This window comes from Elephas maximus, chromosome 12 (assembly GCF_024166365.1).
Source record: "Elephas maximus indicus isolate mEleMax1 chromosome 12, mEleMax1 primary haplotype, whole genome shotgun sequence".
NCBI classification, from domain to species: domain Eukaryota; kingdom Metazoa; phylum Chordata; class Mammalia; order Proboscidea; family Elephantidae; genus Elephas; species Elephas maximus.
In genome coordinates, this window is record NC_064830.1 from 10,480,828 (window position 1) to 10,505,207 (window position 24,380).

General features: G+C 38.0%; 1 protein-coding gene across 4 annotated transcripts in view; it reads right to left on the reverse strand.

Annotated features, from left to right (window-relative positions):
- MYT1L (myelin transcription factor 1 like) overlaps nucleotides 1-24,380 on the reverse strand; it is a 529,823-nt gene that overhangs the window by 124,848 nt on the left and 380,595 nt on the right. For all 4 annotated transcript variants that reach the window (XM_049902577.1, XM_049902576.1, XM_049902575.1 and 1 more), the window contains exons 9-12: nucleotides 19,020-19,997; nucleotides 14,172-14,306; nucleotides 9,236-9,326; nucleotides 7,263-7,370 (exon numbers count right to left, since the gene is read on the reverse strand). In XM_049902577.1, coding sequence (XP_049758534.1) covers nucleotides 7,263-7,370; nucleotides 9,236-9,326; nucleotides 14,172-14,306; nucleotides 19,020-19,997 — 1,312 coding nt within the window. The remainder of the gene's footprint in view (nucleotides 1-7,262; nucleotides 7,371-9,235; nucleotides 9,327-14,171; nucleotides 14,307-19,019; nucleotides 19,998-24,380) is intronic.

The following is a 24,380-nucleotide window of genomic DNA, read 5'->3' on the forward strand; positions in this document are numbered from 1 at the left end:
GCTGTAAATCGTTGGGAAGCAGACTGCCACATCTTCCTCTCAAGGACACATGGGTGGGTTCAGCTGCTAACCTTTTAGTTAGTAGCCAAGTGCTTAACCACTGGCCACCAGCTAATTATATAGCAAAAATTAAGCTATTTGTCTAAAAGTCACTTTAACAATTAAAAAGACAAAGTATTAATTTTTTAAAGAGGTCTACTATGCATGACGAGGACATAAATTACGGAGATGGGGAAAGAATCTCACATCCGTGCGTTTTCTTTTGCAGTAGCTATGAACAGGAGCGGAAGTTACACATAAATGAAACGAGCTAGTAAGAAATTTCCCTCAAACAAACAAACAAACAAAAAAGGAAGTGAAAGAAATACTCTTAGAAACATATACTGAGACAAAGCTAGATCAAAATTTATCTAGCTGGACAAGAAAATGGAACATGCGGTAATATATCTTGACAAATATCAGCGTATATTTTCCACATTCTTACCTAACAGTCCTTTTCTTCTGGAATAAAATGCTTAAATAGAGGTGCATTTGATTATTATTCATTCACTCATATTCTACTTTGTTTATGTATCTATGTGTCTGTCTCTATCTATACATCCTGTATCTATATCTATATAAGTAGAATTTCTGAACTTTTTATTTGAAATAATTTTAGATTTACGGAAAGTTGAAAAAGTAGTAAAGAGTTCCTTACACCTTTCACCCAATTTCTGTAATTTAATGTCTTACATAACCACAGGACATTACCAAAACCAAGAAATCAACCTTGGTATAATATTATTAACTGAACTATTAACTTTATTTGGATTTCACCAGTGTTCCTCACTAATGACCTTCTTCTGGTCCAGTATCCCATCCAGGATCCCACATTGCATTTAGTTGTCCTGTCTCCTTAGCCTCCTCAGTCTGGACTGTTCATCACTGGTTCCTTGTCCTTCTTGACCTTGACACTTTTGAAGAGTACTGGTCAGTTTTTTTGTAGAGTACAGATAGATACAGACATTTAAACATAGAATGCCATAGTTTAATAAGCCATTTCTCTGTATTTTTTAAAAATTTTCATTGTGTTTTAAGTGAAAATTTACAAATCAAGTCAGTCTTTCATACAAAAATTTATATACACCTTGCTATATACTCCTAGTTGCTCTCCCTCTAATGAGACAGCACACTCCTTCCCTCTACTCTCTATTTGTGTGTCCATTTGGCCAGCTTCGGACCCCCTCTGCCCTCTCATCTCCTTTCCAGACAGGAGCTGCCCACATAGTCTCATCTGTCTACTTGATCCAAGCTCACTCTTCACCAGTATCATTTTCTATCCCATAGTCCAGTCCAATCCCTGTCTGAAGAGTTGGCTTTGGGAAAGGTTCCTGTCTTGAGCTAACAGAAGGTCTGGGGACCATGACCTCCGGGGTCCTTCTAGTCTCAGTCAGACCATTAAGTCTGGACTTCTTACAAGAATTTGAGGTCTGCATCCCACTGCTCTCCTGCTGCCTCAGGGGTTCTCTGTTGTGTTCCTTGTCAGGGCTGTCATCGGTTGTAGCCGGGCACCATCTAGTTATTCTGGTCTCAGGCTGATGTGGTCTCTGGTTTTTGTGGCCCTTTCTTTGTACTTTTTTTGATGTAGAATATTTATAAAAATACTTATACTTTCACATAAGCATCATTTTTGCACACTAATGGCCCTTTGTGCTTTTTTTGATGTAGAATATTTATAAAAAAACTTATATTTTCACATAAGCATCATTTTTGCACGCTATAGCTAGAACAAAATCCCGAATTTTAAGGGCAGAAAGTTTTCTGATGGGTCATTCTTTATCTTTCTAAATTATATAAAATGTGTTAAAATAATGATCCAGCAGGGGCTAAAGCTTTAGTAGGAAAAACAAAAGGTGGGTGAATTCACGTGTTAGTGTTAGGTTTACAGCCAACTTACAAAGGATAATTTTTTGAGTAAGACTGCATTTCTCGGTTACTGGTATCAGATCTGCAACTCTTACCTGCACCTGAAACAGTGTGAAATGTTAGTAGATGTATAAAACTAGAATACCGGAAGATAGGAATTTCTACTGTGAAAGTAGAATGTTTTCTTTGATGTAGAAGTACAAACAATATCCTGATTGTTTCTCCCTGTGGGATAATAACCTAAGAGATTTTCCTTTCCTTTTTCCTTTCCTATTTTCCACAAGTGTTGTTTGAATGTCTAAATAAATATGCTTTCTCTTATTTGCTCTGTCTTTCTAAAGGTTGAGCAGACATGTGAACACAGAAGATTTATACCTGCTTTAGGAATAAAGACTTTTTAAAAACATTGTTTTGCTTTTTGTGATTCTTAGAGCACTACACGATTCATTGAAAAAAAATATTCAGGAGATACAAAAAATATAAAAAGAATATATATCACCTATAATTCTCTCGGAGGTAAAAACTGCTAAGATTTTAGTGTATTTTTTTGGGGGGGGGTTAATTTTATATCCATTTAAATTGTTTTTAGAATCTTGTATTTTTACCTACTTTATACTTTATATAGTGTTTAATTTTCCCTTCTGCAGCTTAGGCATTAAAAAAAACTGTTCTTAATAGCTGCATGATATTAAAATCAATGAATATCATAATTATTTAATTGTTTTGCAAATTTACTTTACTTTTTTTGCTATTATATATGCTACTATAATATATATTATATATTGTTGTGTGCCATCAAGCCAATCCTGACTGATAGCAGCCTTATAGGACAGAAAACTGCTCCATAAGGTTTCCTAGGCTCCAATCTTTACAGGAGCAGAGCACCGGGTCTTTTCTCCTCTTGGTGAGTTTGAACCTCCAAACTTTAAGTTAGTAGCTGAGAACTTAACCACTGAGCCACCAGGGCTCCTTATATGTTAAATATCTATTATATATTGCCTAATAAGGATTCTTATAAGTAAATCTTTTTCTTCTTCGGTTATTTCCTTAATTTAGATTTGTTTTGGGGCTGTTATAAACTTTTAATAACCAGTCAACTTTGATATGATGCGGTTGTTTGGTGTCATCGAGTCAGTTCCAACTCAAAGTGACCCTATGTACAACAGAACGAAACACTGCCTGGTCCTGCACTATCCTCACAAAGGTTGCCATATTTAAGACCATTACTGCAGTCATTGTGTCAATTCATCTCATTGAGAGTCTCCCTCTTTTTCCCTGACCCTCTGCTTTACCAAGATTGGTCCCTCCTGATATCATGTCCAAAGTTTGTGAGACGAAGTCTTGCCATTCTTGCTTCTAAGCAGCATTCTGGCTGTACTTCTTTCAAGACAGACTTGTTTGTTCTTCTGGCAGTCCATGGTATTTTTTAAATTTTTTGCCAATGCCATAATTCAAATGCATCAATTCTTTTTCTGTCTTTCTTATTCATTGCCCAGCTTTCGCAATGCATATGAGGTGATTGGAAATACCGTGACTTGGGTCAGGTGCACCTTAGTCCTCAAAGTGACATCTTTGCTTTTCAACACTTTAAAGAGCCCTTTTGATATATTGCTGAACAATATATCTATGCTACCTTTACAGTGACTTAGTAATGGCTATGGATTAGCACAGTGGCTGTAAGAGTGGGCTCAAACATAGCAACAATTGTGAGGATGGTGCAGGACCAGGCAGTGTTTCCTTCTGTTGAACATAAGGTCGCCATGAGTCAGAGCCAACATGACGGCACCTAACAACACCAAAACCAAACCAAACCTGCTGCGGTGGAGTTGATTCCAACTCGTAGTGATAACAACACCAGGAATGGTTAAATATCCAATGTATTTACCAAATCACCAACTCATTTATTTTTTATTTTATTAATTTAGACTATCTCTTGCCAAATCAACAAAATAGAGTGAGGATTAATTGAATGTTTATTATTTTCAAGGCATTTTATCAGGTAATACTGGAGGTGCACAAGTGAATAAATTCCAAGGCCTTGCCATTCCACATGACAGTATTTTAAGTCAAAGTGTTATGAGAGTTCTAAGAAGAAAATGTCACTTTAAACTTGGCAGTCAGATAAGTTTGAACAGAGAAGACAAAGTGTGAATTAGGGTTTGCAGAATGGGTAGAATTCTAAGGTTAAGGTTTAGGGTGGGATGAGAAAACATTCTAAAAAAAGAAACTAGAAGGCTAAAGGTGCTGAGGCAGGCAGGCTAGGAGCACCTCTGGACATTAGGGAACCATGTGGTAGTTAGGGGCCATACTGGTAATAAAATCATTTGTCTAGGAAGAAATGCCAAAGGATTTGGGGCCTAGGATAAGCATAATCCCTAAAGCTTAAAAAGATTAGGACCAGGCAGAGGGAGGGGAGATTGCAGCTAGAGGCATTAATTAGAAGGCAGTACTTTGCAACAAAATGGAGGCTGTAAATGGGGGACCGAGGTCTAGGATGTTGAAAACAAGCTTAAAAAGTTGAACAAGATTGAAAGTGCTCACTTAAATCTTAGGTGCCTATTAAAAAAATTACTTAAAGACTTATTTTTTTTTAACCTCAATCAGTTAAATGTCTGTTGGTTTAATTCTTTTTTTTTTTTTTCCCCTCTTCTTTCCTTCCAGACTCTTTCGTTGCCCCACTGAATGAACACTGCTGTGTTCTAGACACTGTGGGGGAATACAAAGATGACTAAGACGGAGACCTTGTCCTCAAGGTGTTCGCAGCCTGCAAAATCAGTGCTGGAGATGAGAGTCCTCTGTAGCTGGAGAACACAAAAGAGCCCTTGAGGTAAGGTCAATCCACCAGCCCAGCAGCCAAGCTCCGCCTTGGAAAGCCAGAGGCTGCTATGGGATTGTTACTCAGTGTTGCCTGGGGTGGCTCCTCAGTGCCTCCCTAAATTGTTGGAGTAGGGGGTCTTTCTTTTGGTTGTGTCCCACAGGAAACCCAAACCCAGCAGTAGGCATTTAAAAATTTTTTCGTAGATGCACAGTGTTTTGTCCATCGCTGCCTGCTTTGTTGGCAGTCAGTGTAGCTTTCCATTGCATTAACCTGAAGAAAAGGTCTGTAGGTTATAAAGCCACACAAACAATGGAAAAGGCTGTTGCTTTAGGCTTCCATATCAAAATGGAGACTTCCACTGGAACAAGGTGATATTGGCAATCAAATACATTTCTTGTTAGTCTTAATCTGCCAAGGGAGCTTCTCATTTAACTGCAAGCTAAGCACTGGCCAGTGACATAAAAACTACACCTAAACATACAGTGCAGCATACCCCCGGTAACTTTTCAAAGAAGGGTGCTGAGCAAGGGTTCCTTTCCAGCCTTCTTGAGGTCTGGACAAAGTAGGCAAAGGAAAATTTTTAAGACGATCTCTCAGTTCAAAATTCTTTTCTACCTATGTTCTCCAAAAACTCCTTTGGCTAATAACCATCTCTTCTCAAACGTACATACCCCTGAGGCTTCTGGAGGTGGACTGGTGGGGCGGTTTCTTGTGCTACCCTGCCAATCACTAATGGCTGGGAGTGTGAGCCACAGGGCTCGGGCAGGTGGTACTTATTTGGTATTCAGTCTTACCATTTGTAAAGTGAGTGAGTTACAGTGATGGAAATACTGGTATACTAGTGGTATTTTAAATTAGAGACACTAGTACATACAAAAATTTAGAAGTATATCTAATAAAATTTTTTGAGGGATTACCTCTGGATGTTAGGATCATAGATGGTTTTTATTTTCTTATTTTTTGCCTATTATATATTTCACATTTCCTATTTGGGAACCCTGGTGGTGTAGTGGTTAAGTGCAGTGTGACGGCTGCTAGCCAAAAGGTCGGCAGTTCAAATCTGCCAGGTGCTCCTTGGAAACTATGGGGTAGTTCTATCTACTCTGTCCTATAGGGTCGCTATGAGTCGGAATCGACTTGACGGCACTGGGTTTGGTTTGGTTGGTTCATTGAGAGAAAAAGGGAGTTCAATTACAGGGGTAAAAATCTATTAAGAAAGCTGTGAAATAATGCACAAAAAGAAAGCAAAAAGGTATTTGTGTCCCTTGCCTTGTGATTTTCTCTAAGTGATATATCTTAAAGAAATAATTAACAAAAGCAAAATACTACATACACACAAATGTTTATTATTCCTCTCTCTTTAATAGTAAAAGTCGGAAACAATCTAGGGGCTAGAGTTGAGTTTTGTCACTGATGTTGCATCCACACAGTGGAATATATGTACCTATTAAAACGATAATTATGATTGATTACTATATGGAGACACGGGAATGTGTTTTTGGTATGCAATTAAGTAAATATACAGAATATACAATGATCATCATGGTTTTCAAGTGGACAGGGATTTGAAGGGGATATGCAAAAATGAAAGTAGGATATGTGGGTATGGGAGTGTACAGTCCTTCCTGCACCTCCTGGCCCAGCGATCATCCTTCTATAAGTTTAACAAAGCAGTAGGTCCTTTCCCAGTTTAACATTCACTGATGAAGTGACTGCAGGTAAGTCACTTAACCTCTCTGCACTTCGGATTTTCTTGCTTGTCAAATGGGGATAATAACACCTACTCCCTCCCGCCTACCTCATAGGGGTGTCTGAGGATAAAAGGAGATGACAGCTTTGAAGGCTTATTTTATTTTATTTTTTACATGAAAGTGTAAGGTGGTATTACCATCACTATTACATTTTCAGAAACATTAATACCACCCTGAAGGTTGACGTTATGCCCTCCCTTTCAAATTAGGATAAAATTACTTTGGACATCTCATTAATTTTTAAAAAGCTTTGCATTCTTCTAGCTTTATAGGATCATGAAATATCAGGGCCAGAGAGAAAACCAGAAATAATTTTGTCTAATTCTCTCATTTAAAAAATTACAGTGAGTCAAAAGACCCAGAGAGGTGAAGTGACTTCCTCTCCCTTGTCGTTGTTGTTGTTGGTTGCCATGGTTGCCTGCACACATGGTTCCAACCTCTTGGTGACCCCATGTGTGCAGAGCAGAACTGTTCCACAGAGCTTTCAAGGCCTGTCTTCCGAGGTACTTCAGAGTGGGTTGGAAATGTCAACATTTTGGCTAGTAGTTGAATGCTTAACCATGTGTAACATCCAGAGTCTCTTCTGTCCCTCACACCACCGTTATTGACTGAACTAGGCATGGAACCCAGGTCCAGTGATCTTTTAACTATACCAGCCACCACCCTTTGTTCCTGTTACTAAGTACGAAAATCAATGTCATCTAGTATCCCAACTACTTTGAAGAATCTTTTTGATTGAGCTTAGATGAACTCTCGTGAAAACGACACATTCCATATTTGGGAAATACCTTAGGACTCGGTCTGATGCCTGATTGGACTTTGACACATCACAGCTCTGGTGTTTTTCTTGGGCCTTTGCCAGTTTCTCTGCTGCAGCAATAGGGCATCCAGAGAGGCTGCAATTACAGAAAGGGAATTTAATTGTCTTGTCTCACATAGTTTCACATTACCCAGACATATTACACTGATCCAACTACCACCTTCCACCTTCTCTCCCTTAGTCAGCACAAGAAGGCTCCAAACAGTAAGAGGAATTTTCTCCAACCTGTCATGGCCATTCCTTATAAAATGAATTTGGGGGTGGGGGGAGATTGTTTTTCTTTTATTTGGCAAAGAAATAATAAGTGTTTCTAGTTTGCGTATTTTCCTTTTGGTTTCCAATAGACAATGCTGATGACAGTGCCATTTGTAAAGCATACTAAATTCTTTTGAATTATAACCAGCCAAATTCTGTGTCATTCAAGATAAGCATGAGGTAGTTAAATTTTTAGAAGCAGGCTTTGTTCTGTGATAGTCACCATTTCTGGAGACAGCTTGTGTAGGATGAGCTTTTAAGATGCTCAAGAACGGCAGTTAACTGATTGGGACCAGAAGATGGAGCTCTAGGCTGATTCTATAAAAAACACTGACTGACAGAGCTTTTGCTTGTCTGTCTGACCTTAGCTCTTTTTGTTCTCCACAGAAAGAGAAATGAAAATGAGGAAGAAATCAAGATAAACGGTAGGACTACAGTAAGGTGTTTTTTTAGAACTTAATATTTTGGACTCAGCCTATTTGGAAGAGGCTAAAGATTGACTCCTTGTGTTTGAGCTTATTGCTCATGAAATCATGATCTCTGCTGTGTGCGTGTCTATGCGTCTATCTGCACATCTGTACAGATACTCCACATGCATATAATGTCTCGAAAATACATGATTGCATTTAGATTTGATGAAGAAACTGATATTGTAAACGCTACATCAGACAGCACTCAGCATGAACCTTATACCATGTCAAACTATTTATCGTTTCTCCCTCCTGCAGATTAAGCACAGGAAAATTTCTGAAGGGCACAGAGTTGTGGCTTGTTTCATCACGAATTTAACACAAGTAACTTTTTTAACCAAACTTACCAGTCAGACAAGCAAAAAAAGTAAAGCAATGTGAAAGTTTGCGTCCACCATTCAGGTACGGTTTTACATGACCTTGGGAAACTGACACTATAAACTATAAGACATATGTTAACAGAATCACTTTCTAGGTACTGAAAAAAAAAAAAAAAACTATCTGATGTGAACTGAACATTATAAGCCAGTTAGTAACTCTGACAAGGCCTGACAAGGACAGAAAAAGTGAACTGGAATATATTAAGAACAAAAGTGTGATTCTGAGTCTGCTTATTTGCAGCTGTGGTACAATAAAAGTCTATTTACTTGGTGTGTTACCATCCCAAATGTTCCACTAACCAGCACATTCAGACATCTGCTAGCATTATGATCATATCCATACTGATGACCCGGAGACTCAGCATAGCTACAAGGGGCAGCCGGATTAAGTCATATACTACAATGTTTTACTATATTCTAATCCATCGCTCTGTATGATACGTAGCAGTCCAACCCCTTCTTCACCCACGGAGGAGAATTGAGCCTTTACTGCATTGTGTCTAGTTGTTGTAACTGGTCACGGTTTCCATCTTAGAGATTATACTAAGGACAAGGACGGCTCCTTCTAGGGGACTGTTATCCCCTCTCGGCGAGGTGGACAAGACAACTAAAAAAATTCAATCTGCAGAAAAGGAAACTGAGTGTTTGTCTTTCCTATGCAATACATGACAGCACTCTTCATTCTTCAGAAACGATAGGCGGAGGACCATCTGTCTCCTTGGGCAAGAAAAGAGACTGAGCACATGAAAGAACACTCCCTCAGAAGGGTTTGCCAGGAAAGCCACTGTCGGGAAGTGCCTTCCCTCCAGCGTAGAATCCAGTAATGCTTTGCTTACCTTCTGTGAGAGTTCCTGTTGCTATTTACATGCCCTCGCCCTGTGCAGCCCGGAGTAGGACACTTGAGAACATTTTCATGCATGGCAAGAACTTGACAAGGAGAGGCAAAGAAAACAGCCCAGTATTAAAACACAGAAATGGTCAGAGTACAAGAATATGCAATCATTTTAACAAAGGCTGGGTTAGTTTGCAGCAGACAGTCCTACAGACACTTGTGATGGGCATGGTCAGGAAAACGCATGTAGGAAAGACAGAAGGTGGTTTGGACCTTACTCTAATTGGCATGCAGAGCAGGGTGTGCTAGAAGAGAGGTGTGACGGAGGTTAGAGAAGGTAATCATTAAGCTGTTTCAGACGGGATAGGGAAGCAAGGGGCTCCCGATGTATTTTCCATCCGTAAGAAACCACGAATATTGATTAGCCATGTGATGGCATGTAAATTGGTGATTTTAAAAACATGCCTATACTTCAGAAGCACACAGTGTTATGAAAGTGCGGTAGTCATGGGTGAGTAGGAGACCCCAATCTCATTGTTAAATACAATGAATTTAAAGAACGATTTTTCATTTCAGAATCAACTACTTTATAACTCTTGAAGTAGAATGGGCGAGAACAGCAGGTGCTATGCACTTTACCATGTGAAATTAACACGTAGGAAAGACAGTATGGACGTGCTCTCATATGCTACAAGGATGCTACTGGAAGGTATCTTTTTAAATTCATCCACTGGTGGCAAGTGACCTGTGCTTATTGGCTTATTCTCCTCCTTCTGGCATGTTATGAACGTGCCCCTGCCCTGAATTATGAGAGACGACTAGCACAGGCTACAGGTGCAGGGGAAAGTCAAGAGGATTGACCCATGACATTGGCCCCTTCAGTAAGATGCTTTGCTCGTGTGAGTTGTCTATAACTTCAGGATGATGAAGTAGCAGTAATGCCTCTTGGAGCTCTCCCTGCCAGTAATGGTTACCTAACGCCAGGTGAACATGGAAGATCTATCAAAAACAGATCTGCCCCCAAACAATTATGTAATTTTTTAAAACATTTTCTTCCTTCTCAAGAATCATCTCTCTCATTTCCTTGAAACCTACAGATGTCATTTCAGTACTGAGTCCTATTCCCACACAATGTTGCTTTTATTTGAGTCTATGCTTTTTCTCCTCACTAGGGTCGCTATGGGTCAGAATCGACTCGACAGCACACAACAACAACAAACTGTGTAAGTTCCCTAAAAACAGAGTCTATTTTTTATTTATCCTCACGGCTCCTGCCTAATCCTTAGGCATGGTAGATGGTCCATAAAGAGTGATCAGAACAATGCAGAGTCCATTTACGATTCACTTTGGGACATGCCTGGAGTGAGGCTGTAGGAGGTCTCCTTTCTGCTGGCATCTGGGCACAGTTCCCTGTCTGTCTACTCTCCTGTTGCAGAGGAAGGACTGCCTCCTCCTCTCTTTCAAAGGGAACTCTTCAACTTGCATTCTTATCTGTCCTCTCTCTTCTCCTCCAGGACTTCGACTTAATATATCAGCAGTTTCGTATTCTTTACTATTTTTCAATCATCTGGTTATAAAATCACATAAATACTTTCCTAGACAAGCTTCCCTCTTCAGTTAAAACTCATCTCTCTCTTTCCTGTCATGTGAAGCTTTTCAACTATAAAGTCGTCCCTGGAGATAGCAAACGCCTTCCATGTTTGCCTATGGTATAGATCTCAAATTGATCATGACTCCCTTTCCTGCTAAACAGAGACATAGACTCCTAGCCACCATCAACTGGGATTCATACTTGAGGTGAAATCTGTTTGCTGTCCTTTGTTTATACTCTTTACCCGCATTTATTTCTCAAGCTGCTGTACTATGTGTGGCTTCTAACCATGTCTACTCGTCTAACATCTTTTTTCTGTCAACAATAGCCTTTTGATCAAAAAATTTAGGACCTGTTTAGTCTTTATCTTTTGGACTTCTTTGAAGCCTCAGGCATCCTCTTCAGATGTTGAACTTTCTCAGAAATATCCTTCTCTTTGGTTATCTGTTCCCTCTTTGACTTCTTCCTTTGCTCCTCCCTTCTATAAACTTCTGTCTGCAGGTCCCATTTTTGGGCTCCTCTTTTGTTCTCACTTTAAGCTTTCTTTCGGGCAATTTCATTTTCAGTGTCTACTGACACTGCTGAAAGAATGGTATCCAAACAGACACTTCTGCACGTAGATTACTCCAGATCTCCAAATAAGGTCTCTTGAAATCCTGCTGGAAATATTACGCTCCAATTCAAATTTAAATTGGAAAAATCTAAAGTCATTATTTTCCCTATTAAACATAGTTCTATTTCTCAATTGCCTACATCTATTATTACATCATCCTTGCCAGTAAACTGGCTACAAGTCTTAGAGTCACCTCGTTCTCCCTTTCTCTTGTACACACATACATTGGTCTTCAAGTCCCACCAGCTCCGTGTCTAGAATGTTTCCTGAATTTGTCTGTGTTTTTCCGTTCCCACTGTTAATGGCTTATTCATGCCCTTATTTAGTATGTGAAGCATTATAACAGCCTTTATAAAATTCCTTGTATTCATTCGCTCTTACAAAGGACAAACTAACTCACTGACTGGATGAAGCCTTATGGATCTCTCCAGAATTCATTCGTCCCTTACTTCTTCTTTAAGTTTCTACAGAAGTTTTGTAAATCTCTAATATGCAATTACCATATTCTGCCTCGTGCTCCTGCCTCTTTGTTCCACTAGACTGTGAGGCCTTTGAGGAGCAGAACTGCATCTCATCCATCCTGGTGTGCTCTGTGTGCTCAGTGTGTTGCTAACTGAAAGCGCAGAATGCTTTATTGAATTCAATTGAACAGAAACGATGATTTTAGGTGAAACTGGCCTAGAGGAAATTAAAAAACAAACAAACAAAAACAAAAAGAAATGCCCTCTGTGGAGTCCTTGAATTATTTTTTTTACATTTTTATGATGTTATAAAGAACCATACATGAGCAAGTATTAAGCAAGGCTTCTCTATAGCTACTCTGGAATACACCTGGGAGATTGGTGACAGATCTGAGCGCTCACTTCCTCACAGGCTAATATGACATCAGGACATAATCTGACCCATGGTTTGTACAAATACGTGTAATATCCAACTTGTCAGAATCCATGTTTCAATTACATTTAGATGTTTCCTGTGAAAACTTGGAATTGGTAGACTTTATTGGTCATAAAACAGAACTGATATTCTACTTTGAAGGGAAAAACGTATGCCTTATAGAAAAATTATATAAACGCGCTCTTTTGTCTTAAAAAATTAGAGCTTGGTCCAAATGCTTCATTTTGGAGATGAGGAAAATGACTCTGAACATGTCCAGAGTCACACAGGTTGGTAGGAGTGAAATTGGAATATCAAACCCAGGTCCCAGGGGAAACAGACAAGCTTGGGAATTAGATAGATCTGGATTTAAATCTCAGCTCTGTTATTTACTTGGGCAAGTTAGTACTTGCTCAGAAGAATTTAAACAATATTAAATGTCCTCAATATGCCAGGCACTGTGCTCATCCCTGGAAAGAGGATGATGAAGTCTCTGGTCCTCATTTCCTCTTCTGAAAACAGGGCTGATACTACCCTGAAGGGTTTGTGTGGAAATTAAATGAGTTAGTGTATGTGGGTGTGAGCTGAGTGCCTGACACAAAGTGTGTGCTCAGGGAACAGAAGCTATTGTTAAACCATGCTGTCTCCCTGTTCATGTAACACACGGGATCATATCCATTTGCTCGGCTTATTTTCACGCTTCAAGTTTGTTCCCCAGACACAAGAATCATGTGTTTATTATTTTCAGTAGTCATTTGAAAACCTGGAGCCACAATATCTTCTAAGATATTTCACCTGAAAAGGTTCATCTAAACTTGGTTTCTAAGTCTCAAATATTGTGAAATTTTCTTCAGTCATACGGATTTGCTTCTCAACTCTCCCATAGTTACCTGCTGTAATGGGACATCCCCAAAAGCTCCTCTAAAAAACCAACAAGTCACTTTGTCATGTCTCAGGGCAAGCTGTTGCATTTTCCTCACCAGAAATCGTGTCTTAGATGATGAGGTAAATCCTCAACATACTTTAGACACAACATCAGATGATCTAAAATTCAAAGTCATTTCTAAAAATGTATCTTTTCCCTAAACAATCAATTCTAATTGTTTTTAAATAGTTGGTAAACTTTAGGTGTTGAGAGAAAGATAAACAAACAGTATTAAAAGAAATTTAGTTGTTTTCTGTAGGTTTATTTCATATTATCAGAGCCTAGCTAGTTAAAAGGAATGTATAATATCAAAACCCAGTCAATTTCCTGTTTAAGATTTTATAGTGTAGAAGTTTGGGGACAACTATGACATGAAACAGACCTTGCAAGTAAAATGCAATAAAACTTCCTATATTATAAATATTGATTTGTATTATATACAGAAGTCTGGATAATTGGGCAAGAGATGCCTCAAGGCCCTTTTTTCTCAAGAATTCATAGCAATTTAGTGACGGAAGGGACACTTTAGAGATTATCTAATTCAATTCTATAATTTGTTGGAAGAGAAGCAGAGGAATGACTTGCCTGAGGTCACAGAGCAGGTAAAAATTGAACCTGGGACTAGAGCTCAGGCCTTTCTGCAAGGGAGCCATATTACAGGGAGATACACTTCATAGTGGGCTGCTGTACTAGGGTTGGTCTAGCAGGCAAATGATACCAAGAGAAACACTGCATGTTGGAGGCGGAGGGTAAGATCCCTTTGGCCATTGATAGGCCACTAGTCCTGGATGAATTGCCCATTAAGAAAAGTAAGGGTCTAGTTAAATTAGGTTGTGTTGAGTCATAAGATGGAAATGACAGAAGGTAAGAGGGATGATATAAACAGATTTGTAGGTGTTTGTATTCCCAAGGGTAGCAGTGAAAGACGGACTTACTTTCTGGAGGGACCCTATCTTTGTGCGGGCATCCGGATAAACTGCGATGATGAGGATAAAGCCCAGTTACGTGGCCAGTTCCATCACACCCAGGGGTTGGACACTTGCTCTCTTTCTTTTCTGTTCTTGAGGGATCTAAAAGCGACAACAGGTGTCAAGAGAATGAATGTTTACCAACTGAAGACAAATGTGGTTATTTAACAATCTGAAGAAACCTTTGCTGAATAAAGAAATAAAGCAGGTGTCAGGGGACAGGCTGTGATATCAGACTTTCACTTAGGTAGTTCTTTGGTTTTGGGTGGTTCCTTTCTTTTTTTTTTTTTTTTTGACCTTATACAGTTTAATCATGAATTATAAAATATTTTAGTATCTATCCTAAAGGAAAAAAAGAATATTCCTAACCTTAACTCTCCATTAATTATTTTCCCGTGTGTTACATGATAAGCTGTATTGCTCAAAGGAATCAACATAAATAATGATGAGACAGTGACCTTCTTAGAGAACAAAACTCCATACCATTGTCATTCAAACATTTCTCTGTGAAATTCAACCAGAGAGTGTAATGCCATTCCAAAACTCTGTAGCTGAATTTCTTATCGAGTGCTCTCATCATATACACCATAAGTTGCAAAATTTTACTGGTATTAAAATTTACTCCCTTGAGGTCAAGCAACACTGTTCCCTGGTAGACCAATTCAGCGCTTTTCTGGAAATCAACCGAACTCTCAGAAGGCACTGTAAGCAAATGACCAAAATGGTGGAAATCCCACCTGAAGTTCATGATGGGCAATCAAAAATGTTTCAGAAGCTGCTGGAGCAATCATTTGTTTTGATTTCTTCGTCTCTACTTGGAAACCAGAGGAAGGGTTTTGTAAGGCTGTGCATGCATACACAAAATTAAGAGGTAATGGTATTCTATAGCCCTGTTGGCTTCTCTGCAATACCAGTCAATGGAAGGATTAGAGAAGATGTTTTGTCAAAAATTTAATGTCAGATGCCAGAAATGTAATGATATCACTAATAAAATTATTTTTAAACCCCAAATTTATCATAGTTCATAAACATGCAGTATAATCATTCCAGAAAATATTTTTAAGATAACGCTCAGACAAAATAGTAAATATAAGTATGCAAAAAAACTGAATTTTTGAGCCAGCTTTTGAAAACCAGTTGCTAAGATCGTCAATAGACAGTCCATATAGTACGGCTATTAAGATTTTGTCCAGGGAATGCTATCTTTATGTTTTTTAAGGGACTTTTAAAATTGATATCCTATTAATCATGACTTTAAAAATTGTGTTCTCCTTTCAGTTGAGAATTCACTTCATGTCAAGAAAAAAGCTTGGTTTAAATTTTTTTGAACTCATGGACACAAGTTATTCATGTTAACTTGAAATGGAAAAGGGCCTGACAGACATATATAAATGCTTGCATGTTTATATAAAAAGCTCTCCATTTTTTTTTTTTTAAGCTACCCATATATTCTAGTTAATGGTCCTTTTAGGTGGTGGAACTTCGTACACCAGTTCTGGTGTTGAGGAAAATATCCTTTATAGACTAGTCAGCTACTTTGCTACAATTATTTACATAGAGTAGCCTCTGAGGACAAATCCAAAGTTATGTTATTGTGACTTCAAACCTGAGATACCTTACTGAAGCTTCTCTTACAAATACAAACTAAAAGGCTAGCATTTTGAGTAATTTTACATTATTGATAGAGTTTAGTTAATGTAAATACAAAAGAGTAAGGGCACAGTAAGAGTTTCAGAGGAAAATATTGAGTATTTAAAACTATAGAGATAAGAGATTTTTAACTAGATTAAGTGATTTTCAAAGGATAAAAAAATAAATTGTAACTAATACGAATTATTGAGTTAATTATTTTTCATGAGGTCACTTATAGTTTCCCAACAAATTGTATTATCTGAAAGATTTCAAAAGTATTCTAAAGTTAAACCCAGGTTTGTATAATAAACAATGTGGCTCAAAATTATTTCAAATTTTGGACAACAACAAGGGTATAATCTCCTCTCGATGCACCAAATCCTATCGAGGTTGCATACACTGTTCACTATCACCATAACCCGTTAAAACCCATTATTGTGTAGTCGATTCCTAACATAGCAATCCTCTAGGGCAGAGTAGAACTGCCCCATAGGCTTTCCAAGGCTGTAAATCCTTACAGAAGCAGACTGCCATGTCTTTCTCCCGCAGAGCGGCTGGTAGGTTTGAACTGCTGACCTTCTGGTTAGCAGCTGAGCGCTTAACCACTGCTCTACTGGGGCTCCTACCATCACCGTTACTTTCCCTCAGTTTCTTAGTTCTTGTAATCCCAATTTGTTTTAAAAGCAGACATATAAGCAAATACAAAACAACCAAGCAAGCAAACAGACCAACAAGTCAACCAAAAACCTTTTGACAATTTTCAGAAAAAAAATTGTGTGCTAGATTTAGCTTGCTCCCCTATTGTTCCTTTTAGAGTGGACTATTGAATAGATGAAAGATAAAGGAATTTCATTATTAACTTCTTTTGTTGTAGCATGAGATTTGGGAAATGTTGCTTATTCAGAGGTTCAAATCAGTTTGGGTAGATTGTGTGCGAATGAGAATCGGTACGCGTGTTCCCTCCATCTTTAATAAAATAACAGAGTAGCTGGAAATAGAGACTGTAGATACACTACATTGCAGGAGTTGCCCTGTGGCTGTGTTGGCAAAATTATTATCACATAATTTTTTAAGGGATATTAGTATCTTTGTCTCACTTTGGTGGCCTTATTTGTTTTTTATTTGTTTGATTCTGAATATAAGTAAAGATATTGTCAAAGGAAACTTGGGAACGATGTGGAAAACACTGGTAGAAAACTGAAATGAACTTTGGTCAAAGGAAGAAGGTCTGGAAAACCTGAAGAGAGAAGAAATCAATGTTTTCCAACTCATTTGGAAAATTCAAATCCCCGCCCTTTTCTGCATTTCAGGGAAAAAGTATCTCTCAGCTTTTACTGTTCATTTCCATCTCTGCCCCCACTTATTTGGGGGAAGCAAGGGGTTTGAATTTCATTACTTGTAAAAAAAAAAAAAAAAAAAAAAAGTCCAAATCTGCATAAAGCTGTTGAGTTTAAAGGGACCACAGAAACCAAGAAACCACAGCAACAAAGAATACGTACTACCAAATCCATCCACTTGCTTTTATAATATATCACTGCTCCTTAAGGACAGAATTCAATAATAAAACCCCCAATATGGAATTCTAAAACATACTCCTAAAACTCATTTGTCCAATTCCTTCCTAAAATGTTTAGTTTCTTTAAGACTCAAAAATACAGCTAAGAATTCCTAATAACTTCAGCACATATTATTTACAACGATAGCCCTACGGTTTTAAACATATATGCTATGTTCCTTCGTCTTTAAAACTCTCAGACAAAGCCCTGATATGCTGCTACGCTAAAGACTCTTTCCCTTTTAAAAGACAACCAACCCCCTTCACTCAAAACAACACCTCACAACAGTCTAGCCTTCATTCTCATAGTGGAAGCAACTATCAGTGCTCAAAAAAGTACTTGCCAAATGGAGAACCCAGTGGCCCTTTGGCTAATGCTTGACTCCAATTTGGATTTCTGTTATAGCAGCGCCCAACTTGTCATAGAACTTATGTGCACACATTGAGAGGAGAATACACACCTATGTCACAACAGAAAAAAAAAAAAGTTTCCCTAATTGAAATTTATAAGCAACTGATTTTCAAATTACATTTCTGAATCTCATTATCAGATCTACAGGGAGGAAACGCAGTGCTGGTGATGAGTAGAATAAAATGAAAAACAAACAGAAAAACATTTTTATTCTAATATGGGGGGTTTAAGGAATCACCAATTTCACTTTCAATTGCTTCTTACTTTGTTCTAAAAGAATCTTGTAATTGAGATATTTACAATGTCCAGGTTCTAAAAGACGTTAAATTATAGTCTGCCTCATATTGATGGTGGATACCATCTTCATTGCAATCATTCAGGCTGGAACTATATATATACACACATAAAACATTTCTTATAGATATCTGCAAATATGAGCATATATTTCATTAAGTGCAAATCTGGTTAAAAATATCATATTGGTTGGTTTTGGGTATTTCATAATAAATTACATTTGAAAAAAGCACCAGAACTGTTTCCACCATGGAATGGAATCAGTGAGGCGTAACGAATATCGTAAAGAAATTGCTATTGATCTTAGCCTAGGCCACACCATGCCTTGCATAGCAAATGGTTTCCATTACCTTACTATCTTAAGATAATTCATGTGCAGTCACTGCCCTTATCTTTTGTTATCGGTCATTCTGTTACTGTTCAATTTCTATCAGAAATGTTTTCTATGGGGGAGGTTTCATCAATAACTGCCGTTTGATGATAATTTTATAAATCATGATGCCACATACCCAATCCAATTTAGAAAATATGTGCTTTGGCCCTGATTGGCAAATTGTTACAGAAACTCTTGCTGCTCAATATAGATAGTGATTCTCTTAGAACAGACTTCTCCTAATATCTCCTATCACGTGGCGTGTTTGTGCTGTAACCCTACCCTTCCCAAAGAATGCGTTTTCCCACTGAAATAGTATTCGTCTGCTCTAATAACATGACATTGAGCTGCTTTCTGTATTTCTCAGAAAAACGTTTTATTTGCTCTTCAGAAACATCATCACAAAATATAATTCTGGAATCACCTCTAAGAAATAAACTTTAGAGATATAATTTAGTATAACTCATACATTAACTGTAGACTATGATCGACACATTTTACTCTAGCTCATGTCTACATGAGTCAACTTACGGTAGGTAGAAATATTACCTTTACCATAGTATGGCTTTTTGACATGGCTGTCACTGGATTTAGGTTTTCTCTCCTCCCCGGAAAGTTGTCTTGGAGACTGCTCCTCATATGATCTCATATTATCCCTCCTTCCAGCTTCCATTGCCATTTTTTCCCTCATGGCCTTGGCTCTTTCTGTTTCCAAAGCAATAGCTTTCTCAAGAAGGGTTAAATTACCCTTGGTCATATCAAAGACTTCTTCAGACCTGTCCGAGTTGACAGAGGTGGTATCGTCATCTCTTTCATGACACCCATCCTCCTTGGCACAGCTAGGAAAAGTTCTAGATCTGGGACTCAACTGTTCTTCAAGCCTCATTAAGTTCATCATGTCAGAGTAGTTCCTATCCGGTGTTCTTCCTGGGAAGTCGTCTTCTTGCCTGACGTGCTGACGGATGTTCATATTTTGCTGTTGGTTCCTTTCCTGTGGGTTTGTCTCACTGAGCTTCCTGGCCAGGTCAAAGCACTGATTCCTCAAACACTCCAAACTGCTCAGACACACCTCCTCATCACTCTCCTCCACCATTTTTTCCATGAGTCCATTGTTCATGGGCTTCCCTAACATTACATAATTCATATTTCTGTTATCCTGTTGTGACATACTGTCTACATAATTTCTGTCATTAATGTTTTCTGAGAGCACAACACCATGTCCTTGGGCTAATAATTTCAGGGAGTCCACCGTTTCCCTAACGACATCGCTGTCTAAGTCTAAACTTAACTCACTTTTCCGACCAAGGTTTTCATTTTTGTCACTATCGTCTTCCAGACTATTGGAGGTGTTGCTGTTCATTTCTGACTCAGTCCTGGCCCGGTATGCTGCATCCTCGGCAATCTTGCCAAGATTTAACAACGACTTGGCCACCAGTTCATCGTAATTGTCATATTCATCGTTATTATTATCATCCTTTTCTGTGTCTTGCATTATTCGAGCATTGTGACAATTCATTTGATGGTCTTCTGCAAAGAAAAAAAAAAGACAAAAAAGAAAAGAAAAGAAAAGAAGTGGCTAGAACTTGAAGTTTAGTTGCAACAGCATGGATAGCAAGTCAACTGCAAGTCAAATACTGCTTATCATACGCTAGAACCTTAAGTCCCGTTTCAGCTGGGTTGAAAAGGCGACACAAAGAAAATGGATTGTGCTAGAAAGTAGGAGGCTATTTAAAATATTTGCCATGAACTATTAATTCCCTTACTTTATCTTAAAATAAACCAGTAAATATGGTAAATATAATTTTAAAAGATTAGCTTTCTTTATTTCTAAATTTTAAAGAAACACTTTTCGTCATTGGTTTTATTTACAACACACCCAGATGCATAAGAATTATATCCATAGTATTCCTAGGATTTCTTAGAGTTCGAGCATTTTACTTATTGCCAACCTGTAAACAGCTGTTCACAGCAACAGTTTTTAAATTGCTTATTTTCACAGTGATACTTATGTAACATGGAGGAAAGCCTCAGTTTCCTGAGGAACCATGGAGATACCACACATCTTTTCGGTGTTCCGTATCATCAGCATATGTTCAGGTTGAATTAAAAGTTCTTTTGAGGTCAACATGGTAAACAGTGAAGAAGAAACTCTATGGTAAAAGTTTAGTAAGTACACCAGATTAACTATGATTCCCACATACGTATCTCAGCAGGTTCGAGAGAAGAGGGAGGTGAAAAAGGGCACAGTGACCAAATTCCTATAAAACACAGAATTGAGATGAGTTGGTACAACTGCGGCAGGTACGGTACGGTATTTAATTTGACATGCAGTATTATTATATTCATCCATCTCACCCCCTCAGAAAAATATTGGTGAGTTGGTAGAAATACGTGAATTAGTGTCAGACCTGACCTGTAGAAAGTATGTAGAAATACTCTTTAAAAAAGAGAACACATTAAAACATACATAAAACTCATGTTTCATCCAAAAGGTTTTCTGTTTAACACTCAAAGACTGTTTGAGATATTTACCTTTATCTATCATACTATATAATTATTAACATACATATTGCATGGTATAAAAAAAAAACATATTGCACGGTATAGATAATAATAAATGGATCCTCAAATGTATTTCCCTGAGACTGGATTTGGTGAACTCCATGCCATTTTCACCTCTGTTCTTTTTTTTTTTTTTTAATGATTGCAAAAACCAAATAAGAAGAATTTTTAAAGTTGATTAATACTTTGAAGTAGTGAGATATTATTGACTAGTAAAATATTGCAGTTAACTAAGAATTCCTAATCTCAGCTCTTGTGCTTCCAGGGGTTGTTTTTTGATGAATTTTATGATATCTACACAGAAAAGGCTTTTGCTGGCGAAGAAGGTTTGGATCTACATATATCAATAACAGAAAACAGCATTCTTGCTAGCCCACACACAAGATCAACAAAATTTTTAATCTGACACCTCTTTCTAAACATCAGCAAATCAAATTCACCATTTGTTAGTCATGGAGCATTCCTAATCATATGAAACAAATATTTTCTCTCTTCTGGGTAATTCCTATAGGTTCTTGTCTGTAGTTCAAGGATGATCCTTAAAGATCAGTAAGAGGAAAGAAAACCGGTGAATGCAATTAGAAACTCAAAAGAATACGATAACCTAGAATGCACACCTTGTCAGGGGCCTAGGATTCAAACTCTTAATCTTTGAAGTCAATCCTGTTCTAATGATTTTTTTGAAAAAAAAAAAAAATTCTCCTCTCAATTTATGCACTTTAATTCTTATATTCATGGGCTGAAATTAGAGCATTACCCTTATGATAACCAGGCTGTGTTATCTCTGCTCAATACAGTTGTGAATTTTCATAGCAAGCACCACCGTACCTATGAAGAACCAACTACGAGATGAATTTATACATTATGGCTCAAAACCAAGAAAACACATGCAACATCTTGAAGCATTTTGAAAGTTAAGTCAAAGAAGAAACCACAGTCAGGTAATACTTGTGACTTTCATAAATCTTCTCCTAAAGCTCTCTTGTGAAATTCATCCTGTCACCCGAAGAGTGTGGAAAAAGAGAAGGAAGTCAATGAAAGTAGAGAAGATGATAAGAGAAACCTGTATCATCCTCCCTGCTGTTTCTAAAACCACAATAAATCCTGCACTTGGAATATGACAATTGTCTACATTTTCAAGTGTCTCTTGGGTCTTACTTTACACCTTCCTATTCTTCACTTTCATACCAAACCTGTTATGTACATGATTGTTAATTTTCCACACTCTCAGTCTCAGGGTTTACCTTCAATTTATTTTCCCCAAATAACAAATAAATTATGCCAAGTTATTTTGGTTTCCCAACAGCCCTTATATTCTCCTCTCTGCAAGCCTCCATTTCTTCAGCTGTCACCTATTTAATAACCATATCTCACCTTTTCAATACTTAGATATCTATTCTTCTTCCCATTCAATTCATGGGTTACTAACCCCCAGGAGGTTAAGACATAAACGGAGCAGGTTATTCACACAGCCTCACCATCCTGCAGTTGCGGGACACTCAGAACACTAGAAGGGAGTCTGTTAACCATGAGAAAACTAGGAGAGTGGGACCCTCTCCAACGTACACTCCAGATTTAAATGCTAAAAATGAAGTACAGTAACTGCAATTTTTGTACCTTACTTTCGTAGTCATATCTGAATAAACATGAAAATAGAAGTTATCTGACCTCGTTCTCACTACTAACTTGCTGTTTGCTAATTGTATGACTCTGGTAAGCTAAACTTTTGAGGCTTCATTAGCTCATCCATTGTTGTTAGCTGCCATCTAGTCGACCCATGGTGACACCGTGTATGCAGAGAAGAACTGCTCTATAGAGTTTTCAAGGGTGGGGCCTTTCAGAAGCAGATTGCCAGGCTTATCTTCCAACGTAGATATGGCTGGGTTTGAACTGCCAACTTTTTGGCTTGTAGTTGAAAGCTTAACCCCTTCCACCACCTAGGGACTTCTAGCTCATCTGTAAAGTGGGGATAAAAAAAAAAAAGAACAAAAAAGAAACTTCCTGGCCCTTCATAGGGAGTTGTTGCAAGAATCACGTGACTAAGATGCGCCCTGTGAAAGAACTCCATATGATCTAAGTGCTTTGGACATGGGTTACCTAGTCTTTTCATGGTGGCATTGGTCTGTGGAGCAGATGCCTAGGGGGGAAATGAGGCCATTTGTAAAGGAAATCTGGAAACTGGTAAGGAAAACATATTAGCACCTGAATATGCAACTATCATACTGGTTGTCTCTCCTTCATAACTGTTAGTGCTCTATGACATTGAGGTGTTATGACTGACAGCAGAAATGTGAGCATGGTAGGTGAAAATGCCATGAATGGCTGACAATCCTCACAGGCTAACAGAATTGCTGAAGTTACTGGTATTTAACTATTTCCCAACATACTTGAAAGAAAGTCAACTCTTAATTATCTAGGCTAATGGAGGGCAACAGTCAGTCAATCCGTCAACAAGCAGCTTCTAAATATCCACCAAGCGTCAGCCTCATCTTGGATTCAAAAAATTATTTACATGTAGTTTTTAGAATGCCATCTCTGGCTTTATGTTTTTCAGGCAATTTACCTTTCCAGTTATGTGTTTACTGAAGCTAATAATGAAACAAATCATATGTGGCAGTGGGCTATGGGAGATGAACCAGGATTTCTGTGCCAATCTCAGGTTAACAACAGGTTACAGATAGCCCACAAATAAAATATTCCAACCACAAAAAAGGCAAGAGTTGATTTTATTAGTTCTTCATGTGATCAATGTTTTTTCAATTAGGGAAAATGTTTTTGTAATAAAAAGGCTTTTTACCAGAAAAGTATCTTAAAGTACAAGTTTATGGTCTAAATAACCAAAAAAAGAAAAAACCAAACCCGTTGCTGTCAAGTTGATTCTAATTCAAGGCGACCCCATGTATGCAGAGTAGAACTGCTCCATAGGGTTTTCAAGGTTGTGACTTTTCAGAGGCAAGTCTGTCTCCCGAGGTGCCTCTGGGTGAGTTCGAACAGGCAACTTTTTCAGGTCGTCAAGTGCTTAACTGTTTGTGGCACCCAGGGCCACTATGTTCTAAATAAAAGAGTATAATTATTTAGATAGAGGTTTAAAGAAAAGACCAAAGCATTTAGAGTTATCTTTTTTTATACTTTCTTTTTAAAATTCTGTTTTCTAGCAAAGTTGCACACTTCTACAGAAATCTAGGCATTTTTTCACCCAAGAGTAATAGACTATGATAGTAAGTCCCAAGCTATGTGTTCAGCATTGAGGTGGAATCCAAGAATTTTAATAATAAAATAGAAGTTGGAGATGGTCTGGTTCAATCCCTTTCAAATGAGGAACCAAGTCCCAGAAAGAAAAACTGATGT